The sequence below is a fragment of the Mytilus californianus genome, unplaced genomic scaffold (genome assembly GCF_021869535.1).
Source record: "Mytilus californianus isolate M0D057914Y unplaced genomic scaffold, xbMytCali1.0.p SCAF_7, whole genome shotgun sequence".
Lineage (NCBI taxonomy): Eukaryota > Metazoa > Mollusca > Bivalvia > Mytilida > Mytilidae > Mytilus > Mytilus californianus.
The window spans coordinates 102,049,128-102,063,229 of NW_026262723.1; the positions used below are offsets into that span (position 1 = coordinate 102,049,128).

The following is a 14,102-nucleotide window of genomic DNA, read 5'->3' on the forward strand; positions in this document are numbered from 1 at the left end:
AATTTTGCTATGGAAAACCTGAAAACATCCTTTTGGTGAAGAGATAAAATAAGAGGCTGCTTGTGCTATGAAATATCTCTGTCAAGTTTTGTTCCAAAAACTTCCATTCTCTTGTAATATATAGAAATTGTATAGTTTATCTGTGTATGAACTGGTAAATACTTGTTCTTACCATGAGGCGGAGGTGGTCTTACTCTGTCTTTAGGATGGGTTTCATCCTCGTATGTCTGAAGAGTAGGATGGTATGTTCTAAAGAAATGTAACTGTGAAGGATGTCTGTCTGCTAAAACTCCAGTCACTAGCACTCTGTAAGAATATAATTATTGGAAATGTTTTAATTGGTAAAATTTCATGAGATTTTCAGCCTTTCTGCTCTTCCTGCTAATATCATACTGCTTTAACCCTTTCTACACCTACATTTAACCTGAAACATGAATGGCCAGCAACTGGCAGTGGTTTGAATAAAGTGATATGTTTCATGTGAGTACTCCTACCATGCCAATGCCTGAAATCCATGTCATAGACTTCTTTAGTAACTTGTTGTTTTTTTGTTTGACAGCATTATTGTTAAAAATTTGTTATTTCTTTAAATTTTTGACAACTGATAGTACGCCAATGCAATTCAGAGACTATAATAATATACAAATTTCAACTTGTTAAGCTATTTGCTGACCTTTTTATTCAAACATCTATTGTCAAATCACAATTTCACTGAAGCATACCATATTTTTCATATTACAGTAAATCGTACACCTTACAAAGATAAGGTTGGTTTATCTCTATATGCACTCTGAAAAAAATACTTGTATTTTATATTCAAATAAAAAGAAAGTTGCTGCTATATATATTATTATGCTGGAAAAAAGAACTAAAACAAAATAAATTTTCAGGTATTGAACTCCTACATAATACATATGGTATCAAGGCTTATCATTATATATATTTACTTTGGTCCTTTAATATCTGTCATGACTTTAGTTTCTCCCAGTTCTTTCTTCAACATGGCCTCAAATGATTCAGCAGGATATGGTCTGGAACCTTTAAATACTTCATCCTTTAGTCTAACATATAATCCTTTCATGTAAGCCAGTGGTTTACCTAAATGTAAATCAAGTATATGTATGGTTAAGAGGTTGGAAAAGAAAAAAAATCTTTACTTTGAAGTGCTGCTTTTGCTTTGTATAAAAAGGTCTTTTGATATTCTTAAAATTTTAAAAGCAGAATGTGTTTGATGTCACAGTTTATCATCATAATTCTAAATTTGACACAATAGGTCCAAAAATATGACCATGGGCTGTGTGAATATCAAAATATGGCAACTGGACACAAAAGGTCCAAAAACATTACCATTGGCTGTGTGAATGTGGAAATATGGCAAACTTGACACAATATGTCCAAAATATGACCATGGGCTGTGTGAATATGGAAATATGGCAATCTCAATTCCTCAATAAAAAATAAATTAACAGTAAAATAAAACTTCTTTTAAAATAAATGAAAAAGAAATCAAGTTGTCATTTCACCTACTACTACTGCTTTAGTTCGAGAAATAGGATATCAGGTGCCCATTAGTCTTTATGTAAAGAAAAATCTTAATATTTATTGCTATTAATTGTTTTTAGAGGTCAAACGCTTTAGAAATATATATCATATTTCTAAAAAAATTTCAGAAATTGGCATCACAATGACTTCTTAATTGTTTAATAGATAAATTAATTCACGAACCTGTTGCTATCCCTAAAGCCAGTAAACCACCAGTACTGGTTCCTGATATCCAATCAAAACAATCCTTTATAGGAATCCCCGCAACATCTTCAATAGCTATTAATAGCTGTACTAATATCAGACCTCTTATTCCTCCTCCATCTAGGCACAATACCTACAAATAAGATTGAAGTAAACTTTTAAATATTGTGAGCTTATATGCTTTTGTATTGACCTGTACATATTCACACTTTTATACACAATATAGTCATAAATGTTAATCTGTGTAACTTCAATGAGAGTGATCAGTCAATTTTTTTTTTAGGACTTTCTGAAAAATGAAGATTACACCCATTAGAAATGTTATTTTTTACTATGATTTTCTGACACATGCAATATTATTGTTATAAGGATTTTCTGAAAAATGAAATATTATTTCTTAGACTACACCTATTCTCAAAACATTAAGTAACATATTATACATGCACCTATTAACCAAACATGAATATACATTTCATAGAGTACACCAAGTCACACATGACATGAAATATAACAATACACCCATCATTACAACAGGAAAAGTTAACACAACATGAAATCTAATCCACACAGTACACCCATTAATACAACATGAGATTTAATCCACAAAGTACACCCATTAATACCACATGAAATTTAATCCACACTGTACACTCATATATACAACATAAAATGTAATGTACACTCATAAATACAACATAAAATGTAATCCACTCAGTACACCCATCAACACAACAAGAAGTTTAATCCAAAACATTTCTTTACTTTGATGTTAAACCTACCCTGTGTTAATCTAAACTACATGTGATGTCTTAAACCTACCCTTTGTTTATCTAAACTACTTGTGGTGACTTAAACCTACCCTGTGTTTATCCAAACTACTTGTGGTGTCTTAAACCTACCTGTGTTTATCTTAACTACTTGTGGTGTCTTAAACCTACCCTGTGTTTATCTAAACTACATGTGATGTCTTAAACCTACCCTGTGTTTATCTTTACATGTGATGTCTTAAACCTACCCTGTGTTTAACTAAACTACATGTGATGTCTTAAACCTACCCTGTGTTTATCTAAACTACATGTGATGTCTTTTACCTACCCTGTGTTAACCTAAACATCATGTGATGTCTTAAACCTACCCTGTGTTTATCTAAACTACTTGTGATGTCTTAAACCTACCCTGTGTTTATCTAAACTGCATGTGATGTCTTAAACATACCCTGTGTTTATCTAAACTACTTGTGGTATCTTAAACCTACCCTGTGTTTATCTAAACTACTTGTGGTGTCAACATCTTGGTCTGGATCTTTAAATGATGACAACATTTCATCTACAATAGCTACAAAACATATGTCAATACATAAACAGTTGTCCAATAAAATTTACCTTTCCAACTATAATTAATTTTCTTGGTTTAAAATTGTTTATTTCTAAAACCCAATTTTTTCATTGCAAAATTCCTTAAAAATGTACTAACAGGTGAAGAATCCTAAATCTTTTTACTTCTATTGACAGGTTTCTGATGTTATAAATAATACCTAAAGTTGGATTTGCACAACAGCATTGAGGAAGAACATAGCATTATTGTATTTAGTTCCACTCAGATAAGTTTCTGTATTTACCTTCCCTATCAATAGTCAACACACTTTTCATTGCGTCATCAGCAGTGCCGTCATATGATCCTTCCATTACACATCCTTTACAACAGCCTTTAGTTGTGTGTCCACACCGTCTAGCACCACATATGTGTAACATGTATAGAATTGTGTCCCTGAAACAAAGTATACTGTTATCATCTAAAGAAAGTACTTCAAGAAGATATACATTTTTTGCAAATGTTATACACTTACTTGAAAATAACTATGTATATATATATATATATATATTGTTGGGCTGATGTTTAGACGAGTTGTATATACAGAATGTACACAGCCATGTATCACCATCACTGCTGGTGATCCGATGGATAAATCTGTTGTAGAGTTGTCACTGGTTCAGACGTACTTATAAATATAATTATTTCTGTGACTGTATCTTGCATTAATTTGTAGGATCCTTTACAATAGATATTTCAGCTGATCTGTAACTATTCCATCTTCATGCCTTATATATCATGTACTGTATTACGACGCTAGATTAAAACTGACGAGGAAAGGTAACACCCGGCCACCGAAAGCTTTATTATAGTGAAGCCTAGGTGGTCGGAAGGTCTAGCGCGTCGGATACAGTGCAGGCGAATTGGTGTCACGATATCTCAGTAGCATGAGTTCGAATCCCGGCGAGGGAAGAACTAAAAATTTGCGAAAGCAAATTTACAGATCTAACATTGTTGGGCTGATGTTTAGACGAGTTGTATATATATATATATATATATATATATGTGCTACAGTATTTTTGGTTATGTCCATCTTGAAAGTTACAGTATCTATACAAATACTGAGTCTTAAGTCAACATCTTTCATGTGGATAATGTCTTAATAAATCACCAGTCACCCTTAGAAAGATAACTCATTAATCAACGCTACTACCACTATTTGTTCTTTACACCAAGTTGTATAATTGTAGATCACTTAGAATCTAAGATCTGAATAAATCAAGGTCACTGAATCAGAAAATAGAGGTCAGATAAACTTAAGTTAGTTAGGAAGCTTTTTCACTTTTCTAGTTGCATCTCTATTTACAATTTATTTGATTGTTAGTTTAATATTTTTTAACTGGAAACTGAACTCGGACAAAAATTCACCAAAAATTGCTATGGTGGAAGTGAAGTAGATATAATGTCAAGTCATCTAAACCAAACTGCTTTACCTTAATAATATTGATTTCCACAATTACTGGTACAAAATATTTTAACAGCTCTAAAAAAATATCAAATTAACCTTATAGTTGCCAGAAATTATGTTAATACATGTACATGTTTGGTGTAAATTTATTTCATTTCTGTAGTTTTCTTTTGTGCAACTTTAAACATGCTTATATAAAAAGAGAGATAAGGTTATAATTAGACTGTGGCCTACATACTGACTCTTAAACTTTCCTAAATATCCATACTCAATATTTAAATTAGCCATTATTTCATACTGATTTTACATTTAAGTTGAAACCACAATAAAACTATTCATTATTATTTGAAATCTCCATCAACACTGTCACAGAAGATTTCAATTTGTTTTCAGGCGAAGTTACAAGTCCTCTCATTTGATAGATATAGGTTCTGATATTTTTCTAAATTAAAGTTTTGTATATTGTTCACTTATGTCAGTAGTACAAAATCTGTTGTCCTTATTCTTATACAGAATTTCTCACACCACTGGAAGGTATACCTAATCTTTTATAAGGTCAGCTGATCTTTCAACTCATTCTTTTTCCATAACCCATGTGTATTAAATAATACTTAACAATATCAATTCCATTCATACATGTTATTTTCCAAAAATCACTTAGATTTTATTCACTGGTTTTCAGTATAAAAAACTATTCTTTTACTAAAAAAAAAGGATGTTCCTGAAAAATACACATTAATCATTTAGATGCAACTTTGTATCCTTGACCAACCATTTATCTGCTTGAAGTCAATAAGATAAACATTTTAAAAATCTGGACTATAAGTGAATGAACCATATGATTTAATTCTGTATTGTTCATGGCTTACTTATTCTTTTCTTTTGAAACAGAAGCTAAATGTCTTGGTGTTTGGCCTGCCTTGTTTTTCATGTTGACATCAGCTCCAAACACTATAAACAACCGGACAAATTCTACATCATCATTCTACAAGAAAAAATATACCAATGAATTAACTATCAACCACAAAAATCGATAAAAGATTCACTAAATCTGATTGGTTGAATGTAAATATGAACATTAAATGCAGTCACAGTACTTTAGCAGTTTACATCAAATTCTACACATCTACATGAACTTTTATAAACACTGGTTTAGGCGCTGATTCAAACTTATCTCATAAAGTCATGTTTTCTAAGAAATCTACCTCTTACAGTTTAAAAACACCAAGACATTATTTCACACTATGAACTATAGCAATTTTTGTGTATCAGAGTTAGCATTAGTAAACCCTTATAAATGTAAGTAGATGTGGTATAGTTGCCAATAAGATAAATATCCATAAAGACCAATGGACAAAGATGTGAACAGTTATTGAACACTGTTCAGCCTTCAGCCATGAGCAAAACCCATACCATATGGTAAATATAAGCTGTAAAATGTCCCAGTATTAAAAATAGGAAATAATCAAAAGATAAAACTAACAGCCTGATATATATACTACAATGAACTAAAAGTAAATATGAGAGACAGAACATAGGACAACCACTGGATTACAGGATTAGTCTGGCTTGGGACAGGCAGATGAAGAAGGTTTAACAAATTTGTGAGAGTTCAACCCTTGCCCTGAACACTCTCCAACATCTGAAACAGTGGTGTAGCAACACAAAATAAGGAAAAACAGTCAAAATCAGTTGGAAAGGACTTGACTCGTCAGATCAGTACAAAAGACAAAAACAAATAACAAAAAGACACAACATACTAATCTACGAGTACTCACAGTTAATGAAAGCTAATTAAAAGATCAATTTCAACTTAGTTATAAACTATGTTCTCACCTTGTTTCATTTCCTTAACTGCTATATGTATAAACAACACATAATGAACCTGTGTAAGTTACCATTCACTGGTAACATGATGACTCTTTCCCTGAAGTCAAATGCATCAACTACATCTAGCTTCAACTCACCAATCACTCTATGATTACCTGAATAGCTATATGTAGAGATGAATCACTATATCAATCTCCAATCTGTGAATCAGATCAACTCACCAATCACTCTATGATTACCTGAACAGCTATATGTAGAGATGAATCACTATATCAATCTCCAACCTGTGAATCAGATCAACTCACCAATCACTCTATAATTACCTGAACAGCTATATGTAGAGATGAATCACTATATTAATCTCCAACCTGTGAATCAGATCAACTCACCAATCACTCTATGATTACCTGAACAGCTATATGTAGAGATGAATCACTATATCAATCTCCAACCTGTGAATCAGATCAACTCACCAATCACTCTATGATTGCCTGAACTGATATATGTAGAGATGAATCACTATATCAATCTCCAGCCTGTGAATCAGATCAACTCACCAATCACTCTATGATTACCTGAACATGAATCACTATATCAATCTCAAGCCTGTGAATCAGGTTCACTCACCAGTCATTATATGATTATTTGAACACTTTTATGTAGTGTATTATTATCATTCATATCTCATACATTTGAATCAGCTCCATTCAACATTAGCTCATGTAACTCTATGATTACCTGAACAGTTATTAATTTATAGTGGTGTATAACTATAACATCTCAAGGATTTGAATCATCTGAACTTTCCAGTTAATTTTATGATTACCTGTAGCAATGTAAGTTACTATACATATCTGAAGGATTAGATCAGCTCAACTGTCCAGTTTACAACTCAAAATTTAATATAATAAATACATATAAATAAATAAATAAATACAGCTAGCTATGCAAACAAATGGTGAAACATATAGATTTAGTGTTATGTATCATAAACTTGTTTCCTTAATTTATGATTATGTTGTAGAAAGCAACAATATTGATGTGAAATGCATACTTGCCACTGATGTAAGAAGTTAACTCCCTCGCAAAAGGTTTATGCATTGAAATCATAAAAATAACAACCCTAAAAAATATCCATGTTTACAACATTACTAAACATATCTCAAGGATTTGAATCAGTTTAACTCTCCAGTTAATTCTATGATGTATTACCTGAATAGATACATGCAATGGTGTATTCCCATACATATCTCCAGCTCTTGTATCAGCTCAACTCTCCAGTTAATTTAAGGTCAAGGAACAGTAAATGGGCTATGTCACAGATTTTGCTAAAATTTTGCATACAACTTTGGCACATCAAACTTTGAACTGGAAATCGAAAAAATAATAAATTCATCTCTTTTATTATCTGAAATATTACTGAGTGATTTCTTTTAAAATAGGTGAACATTTGTATAGAAAGCACAATGTCAAATGTAATCCATTTTAGTTATTTGATGTCAAATGTAATCTGCTTTAGTTGTCTGATGTCAAAAGTGTTGTGTTTTAGTTGTCTCCTGTCAAATGAGATCAATTCAATTTGGCTAGTGACAAATGTAACCAATTTCAGTTGTCTGATGTCAAAAGTAATCAGTTTTAGTCTGATGCTCAGTGTAATCAGCTTTAGTTGTCTGGTGTGAATGTGATTAGTTTCAGTTGTCTGATATCAAAATTAATTAGTTTCAGTTGTTAATGTTAAAGGTAACTAGTTACAGTTGTCTGATATTAAATGTCATCAGTGTCAGTTGTCTGACGATAAATATATCCAGTTTCAGATGTCTAATGTCAAATGTTATCATTTTATATGTCTGATGTCAAATGTAATTAGTTTTAATTGTCTTATGTCAAATGTAATCAGTTTTAGTTGCCCAATGTAAATGAGAACAGTTTTAGTTGTCTAATGTCAAATGTAATCCGTTTGAGATGTCTAAAGACAAGTGTAAATAGTTTGAGTTGTCTGATGTTAAGTGTAAACAGTTTTAGTTTTCTGATGTTCATAGTTATCAGTTTAAGGTGTCTGATGTCAAATGTAATTAGTTTAAGTTGTCTGGTGTCAAATGTAATCAGTTTTAGTTGTCTGATATCAAATGTAATCAGTGTAAGTTGTCTGATATCAAATGTAATCAGTGTAAGTTGTCTGATATCAAATGTAATCAGTTTCAGTTGTCTGGTTTAAATGTGAACAGTTTGAATTGTCTGAAGTGAAAGTCAATCAGTTTCAGTTGTTGATGTTGATGTTGTATGTAATTAGTTTCAGTTGTCTGGTGTTAAATGAACTTGGGTAATCAGTTTCAGTTTTCTGATGTTCAAAATATCTAATTTCAGATGTCTGATGTCAAATGTAATCAGTTGTATATGTCTGATGTCAAATGTAATTAGTTTTAGTTGTTTGGTGTTGAATATTATCAGTTATAGTTTTATGATTTTAATTGTTATATGTTTGTTTTAATTGTCTGATGTTAAATGTTAAAATCAAGTCTCCAATTTCTAATTCAAAGAATTTTTTTTTTAAACTGTATGTGGTTGATACATAAATTTCCGTTTTAGTGTGGTAAAATATTGATAGGACCATGGCCTTCGTTTTTACACATCATTCAAAGTGGTATTCTATGTGAAAAAATACCACAAAACGTCGAAATAATAGTAACGTCATAGCGTTGCAGTCTGTAAAACGTCAATTTTTGACTTTTTTCACTACCCAATAGGTAACAGATTGATTATTAGACAAAAAAACGAAGTCATGACCACATGATTATTTTATATCAATAAAACAAAAATTTATGTATGTATCAACAACATATAGTTTTTTTCAGAAAAATCTATGTATTAGAAATTGGAGATTTGATGATTTTAAGACAAATTTAAGTAGGTTTTTCGCTGATTTTATGTGCTTTCTATACTAATGTTAACCTATTTTGAAAGAATTCAATCAGTAATATTTTAGATAATAAAAGAGATAAATATATTATTTTTTTCAATTTTCAGTTATAGTTTAACGAGCATAAGTTGTATGAAAATTTTTAGAAAAATCTGTGACATAGCCCATTTACTGTAACTTGACCTTAATGATGTATTACCTGAATAGCTACATGCAGTGGTGTATTCCCATACACATCTCCAGCTCTTGTATCAGCTCCATGTACCAATAGTTCCATAATACAATCTCTCCTATCTTTTTTCAACATAACATGTAAAGGAGTATGTCCTGTGTCACTAGCTATGTTCACATCACATCCTAGTTTAAGCAACCTTTCTGCAACCTAAAAATTATATATTTCCTTAAGATTCAGATTCAGACATGTTTATAGATTATCTATGGTTTTGAAAATGAATAAGGGTTTCTCAGGTACCATCTCATCGAACGGTGGAAATGCAGTATACAATATAGCTTGTTAACATGAAGCTTGAAATTTAATTTTAGAAAGCTCTGATTTGTAGTCTCGGAGAAATATACAGCGAAAACTTTATGGGACTGACAGATGGAAGGATGAATGGATAGTGGTAAACAAGTATACCATCCCATTTAATTTCTGTGTATTACTTTTTTGATACCATGAAAAATGGCCTCAGACATAGATATTTTATCATATATGCAGACATAATTCAAAATCTTATTAATGCAGCAGAACTCTGTCACATTACATAACATTTGAATTTAAAAAACAACAAGTTTTCATGGTTTTTAGGAATAAAGGAGTTTTCATGGTTGTTGGGAATAAAGGAGTTTTCCACTTCTGAAGTCACTTCCTGTTAGGCATTTTCTTATATAAGACCAGTATTTTTGTAGCCTTCCTATGATAACACTATTCAATGTAAGAGCAGATTTCCTGCAAATTACAATTCACCCCTGATTTTCACTTTGCTAAAAGAGTGATAATACACAAGAGGACATGTTGTACCACAAAGTTTTTGATAGCATATTTTTTATATGCTTTCAAAAACTTTGTAGTACATCATGTCCTTTTGTGTATTGTCACTCCTATAGCAGAAAATAAACTGAATTCCATCAAAAGACATCAATTTACCTACAAGTTTTTTTAATTTGTTTTTAATATGGATCTTTTCAGGGCTTAATTCTTAAACATTGGACTGCTAAAATAATTCAAATCTATGTTCAGTCATCATGTACCATGAATTAAGGTAGACAATAATGATCTATATAACCTACCTCTCTCTTTCTCACCCAATGAGCAGGTGTCCCTCCATATTTATGATCTTTAGCAAATAATTGGCCCACATGCTTCTCACATATTAGCTCTAAATTTCTAAACAAAGAAAAAAATGTGCAATTATTCTTTTAAGCTAAACTTTTTGTATAGGGCAGAATTTATGTTGTTTTCACAATCTGATTACAATACAGTTCCTTTGTCAAAGCTTTACTTATTAGGATTTGCCAAAACTCTTGTTCTTTTTTTGAAAACTTAACCTATCTTCTTCAGCCAATGGGTACAAGGTCTGGTGACAATTGCTTGCTTTAAAGTCTCATCATTAACAACATCCATACAAAATTTGGTTATACTAGCTATAGGTGAAAGTCAAAATATTGAGATTATGTTCAAATTGTTATAATCAATGTTCAAATTGTTATAATCAATTTGCAGGATAAGTAATATGTATGTACATTGTTCCTTGATTTTTCAATCATATGCAAGATTAAAACCAACTATAAAATTAAATTACATGGATTTCTTTATAAGAGAAAATTACATACAAATTTTAATACCTAATGTTATTTGTTTTCATAGCTACATGTATAGGCAACATGTCACATGCTGAGATATCTGGCCTAACCCCTGCCTTAAGAAGTTCTTCGACAGCATCAGGCATGCCCTTTTCACATGCCATGTATAGTGCTGTTTGTCCCTTATTATTGTAGAAGTCTTTAACACCATCTCTATCATACTGAGAAAGGATCTATAACAAAAATTAAATAAAAATATTGTATAAAATGGTTTACAAATTTTCATACAGTCGAACCTTGTTATGTCGAAGTCAAAGGGACCGGACCAAAGTATTCGACTTATCCGCGACTCATCCGAGGTGGAGTGTGTCGTCATAAAATTGGAATGCATGAAATACTGTATGAGATTTGTGTAAACTAGATACTTTGAACAGTATGCCTTTTTTCGATATGACACTTTATGATTGTTTATTCAATCTCTATATTTTGGTCCTTCTTAATAATTAAACACACAAGTACAGATACAAATCATGCACAAAAAAAATCAATAGTAAACACAAGTATTTACAAAAGTCAGTCATTTTTTATTTATGAAATCACTCGCGGAACGAACAAGATCTAAACGGTCTCTGATGAGGTCGTCTGCTTTATGCTAAATTATTATAAATTTATCATAACTGTTTTAACTTTATTTATTGTAATTAATGAATTTTAATTCTAACGATTCATTTAATCTCGGCTTGGGTCAATCACATTTGTTTCGTTTTTATATCAGGTGAAATATGTTCAACACACTAACGTTCCACTTGGACGATCAACAAAGGTGTTAATTACCTGTCATCATGTACATGTCATTTTAACTGTTATACAAACAAGTATGTTTACTTAGCTTTAATCTCTTTTGAAAATGATTAGGTTACATAAGAAATACATCTGACTTGAATTTTTATCATAAGGTCTGCATCTTTCGAAAGTTTTTACTTTCGAACTTCGAGACATGGGGGTCAATTTACCTTAATTATACATCGACGGGACTATAAAATTTACTTGACTTAACTGAGTATTCGAATCAACCGAGTTCGACTCATCAGAGGTAATCATGCATTGATCAAACTGGAATTTTACTGGGACCGAGTAATTACTTTGACTCATCAGAGTTTTCAACAAAACGAGTTCCACATAATGAGTTTCGACTGTATTTACAAATTATATTTCTCTTGTATGTTTTTGGATAATGGTTGTGTCATGCCCTATAATATTTCTATGAATTTGTGCTTTAAACAGTCCAGTATTATATGATGGTTGTGTCATGCCCTATTTCTATGAATGTGTGCTTTACACAGTCCAGGTATTGTATGATGGTTGTGTCATGTCCTATTTCTATGAATGTGTGCTTTACACAGTCCAGGTATTGTATGATGTTTGTGTCATGCCCTATTTCTATGAATGTGTGCTTTACACAGTCCAGGTATTGTATGATGGTTGTGTCATGCCCTATTTCTATGAATGTGTGCTTTAAACAGTCCAGTATTATATGATGGTTGTGTCATGCCCTATTTCTATGAATGTGTGCTTTAAACAGTTCAGTATTGTATGATGGTTGTGTCATGCCCTATTTCTATGAATGTGTACTTTACACAGTCCAGGTATTGTATGATGGTTGTGTCATGCCCTATTTCTATGAATGTGTGCTTTAAACAGTCCAGGTATTGTATGATGGTTGTGTCATGCCCTATTTCTTTGAATGTGTGCTTTACACAGTCCAGTATTGTATGATGGTTGTGTCATGCCCTATAATATTTCTATGAATGTGTGCTTTACATAGTCCAGGTATTGTATGATGGTTGTGTCATGCCCTATTTCTATGAATGTGTGCTTTAAACAGTCCAGTATTGTATGATGGTTGTGTCGTGCCCTATAATATTTCTATGAATGTGTGCTTTACACAGTTCAGGTATTGTATGATGGTTGTGTCATGCCCTATTTCTATGAATGTGTGCTTTACACAGTCCAGGTATTGTATGATGGTTGTTTCATGCCCTATAATATTTCTATGAATGTGTGCTTTACACAAGTCCAGGTATTGTATGATGGTTGTGTCATGCCCTATTTCTATAAATGTGTGATTTAAACAGTCCAGTATTGTATGATGGTTGTGTCGTGCCCTATAATATTTCTATGAATGTGTGCTTTACACAGTCCAGGTATTGTATGATGGTTGTGTCATGCCCTATTTCTATGAATGTGTACTTTACACAGTCCAGGTATTGTATGATGGTTGTGTCATGCCCTATTTCTATGAATGTGTGCTTTACACAGTCCAGGTATTGTATGATGGTTGTGTCATGCCCTATTTCTATGAATGTGTGCTTTACACAGTCCAGGTATTGTATGATGGTTGTGTCATGCCCTATTTCTATGAATGTGTGCTTTAAAAAATCCAGTATTGTATGATGGTTGTGTCATGCCCTATTTCTATGAATTTGTGCTTTAGCAGTCCAGTATTTTATGATGGTTGTGTCATGCCCTATTTCTATGAATGTGTGCTTTAAACAGTCCAGTATTGTATGATGGTTGTGTCATGCCCTATTTCTATGAATGTGAGCTTTAAACAGTCCAGTATTGTATGATGGTTGTGTCATGCCCTATTTCTATGAATGTGTGCTTTACACAGTCCAGGTATTGTATGATGGTTGTGTCATGCCCTATTTCTATGAATGTGTGCTTTACAGTGTCCAAGTATTGTATGATGGTTGTGTCATGCCCTATAATATTTCTATGAATGTGTGCTTTACACAGTCCAGGTATTGTATGATGGTTGTGTCATGCCCTATAATATTTCTTTGAATGTGTGCTTTACACAGTCCAGGTATTGTATGATGGTTGTGTCATGCCCTATTTCTATGAATGTGTGCTTTACACAGTCCAGTATTGTATGATGGTTGTGTCATGCCCTATTTCTATGAATGTGTGCTTTACACAGTCCAGGTATTGTATGATGGTTGTGTCATGCCCTATTTCTATGAA

At 32.1% G+C, this 14,102-nt stretch overlaps 1 protein-coding gene across 1 annotated transcript in view; it reads right to left on the reverse strand.

Moving 5' to 3' along the window:
- Positions 1–14,102, reverse strand: part of LOC127707687 (85/88 kDa calcium-independent phospholipase A2-like) — a 30,223-nt gene that overhangs the window by 7,839 nt on the left and 8,282 nt on the right. Inside the window, exons 5-13 of the mRNA XM_052212351.1 lie at positions 11,118–11,308; positions 10,563–10,659; positions 9,472–9,654; positions 5,395–5,510; positions 3,365–3,513; positions 3,002–3,081; positions 1,726–1,879; positions 948–1,098; positions 173–306 (exon numbers count right to left, since the gene is read on the reverse strand). Of these exons, the coding sequence (XP_052068311.1) occupies positions 173–306; positions 948–1,098; positions 1,726–1,879; positions 3,002–3,081; positions 3,365–3,513; positions 5,395–5,510; positions 9,472–9,654; positions 10,563–10,659; positions 11,118–11,308 (1,255 nt within the window). The remainder of the gene's footprint in view (positions 1–172; positions 307–947; positions 1,099–1,725; positions 1,880–3,001; positions 3,082–3,364; positions 3,514–5,394; positions 5,511–9,471; positions 9,655–10,562; positions 10,660–11,117; positions 11,309–14,102) is intronic.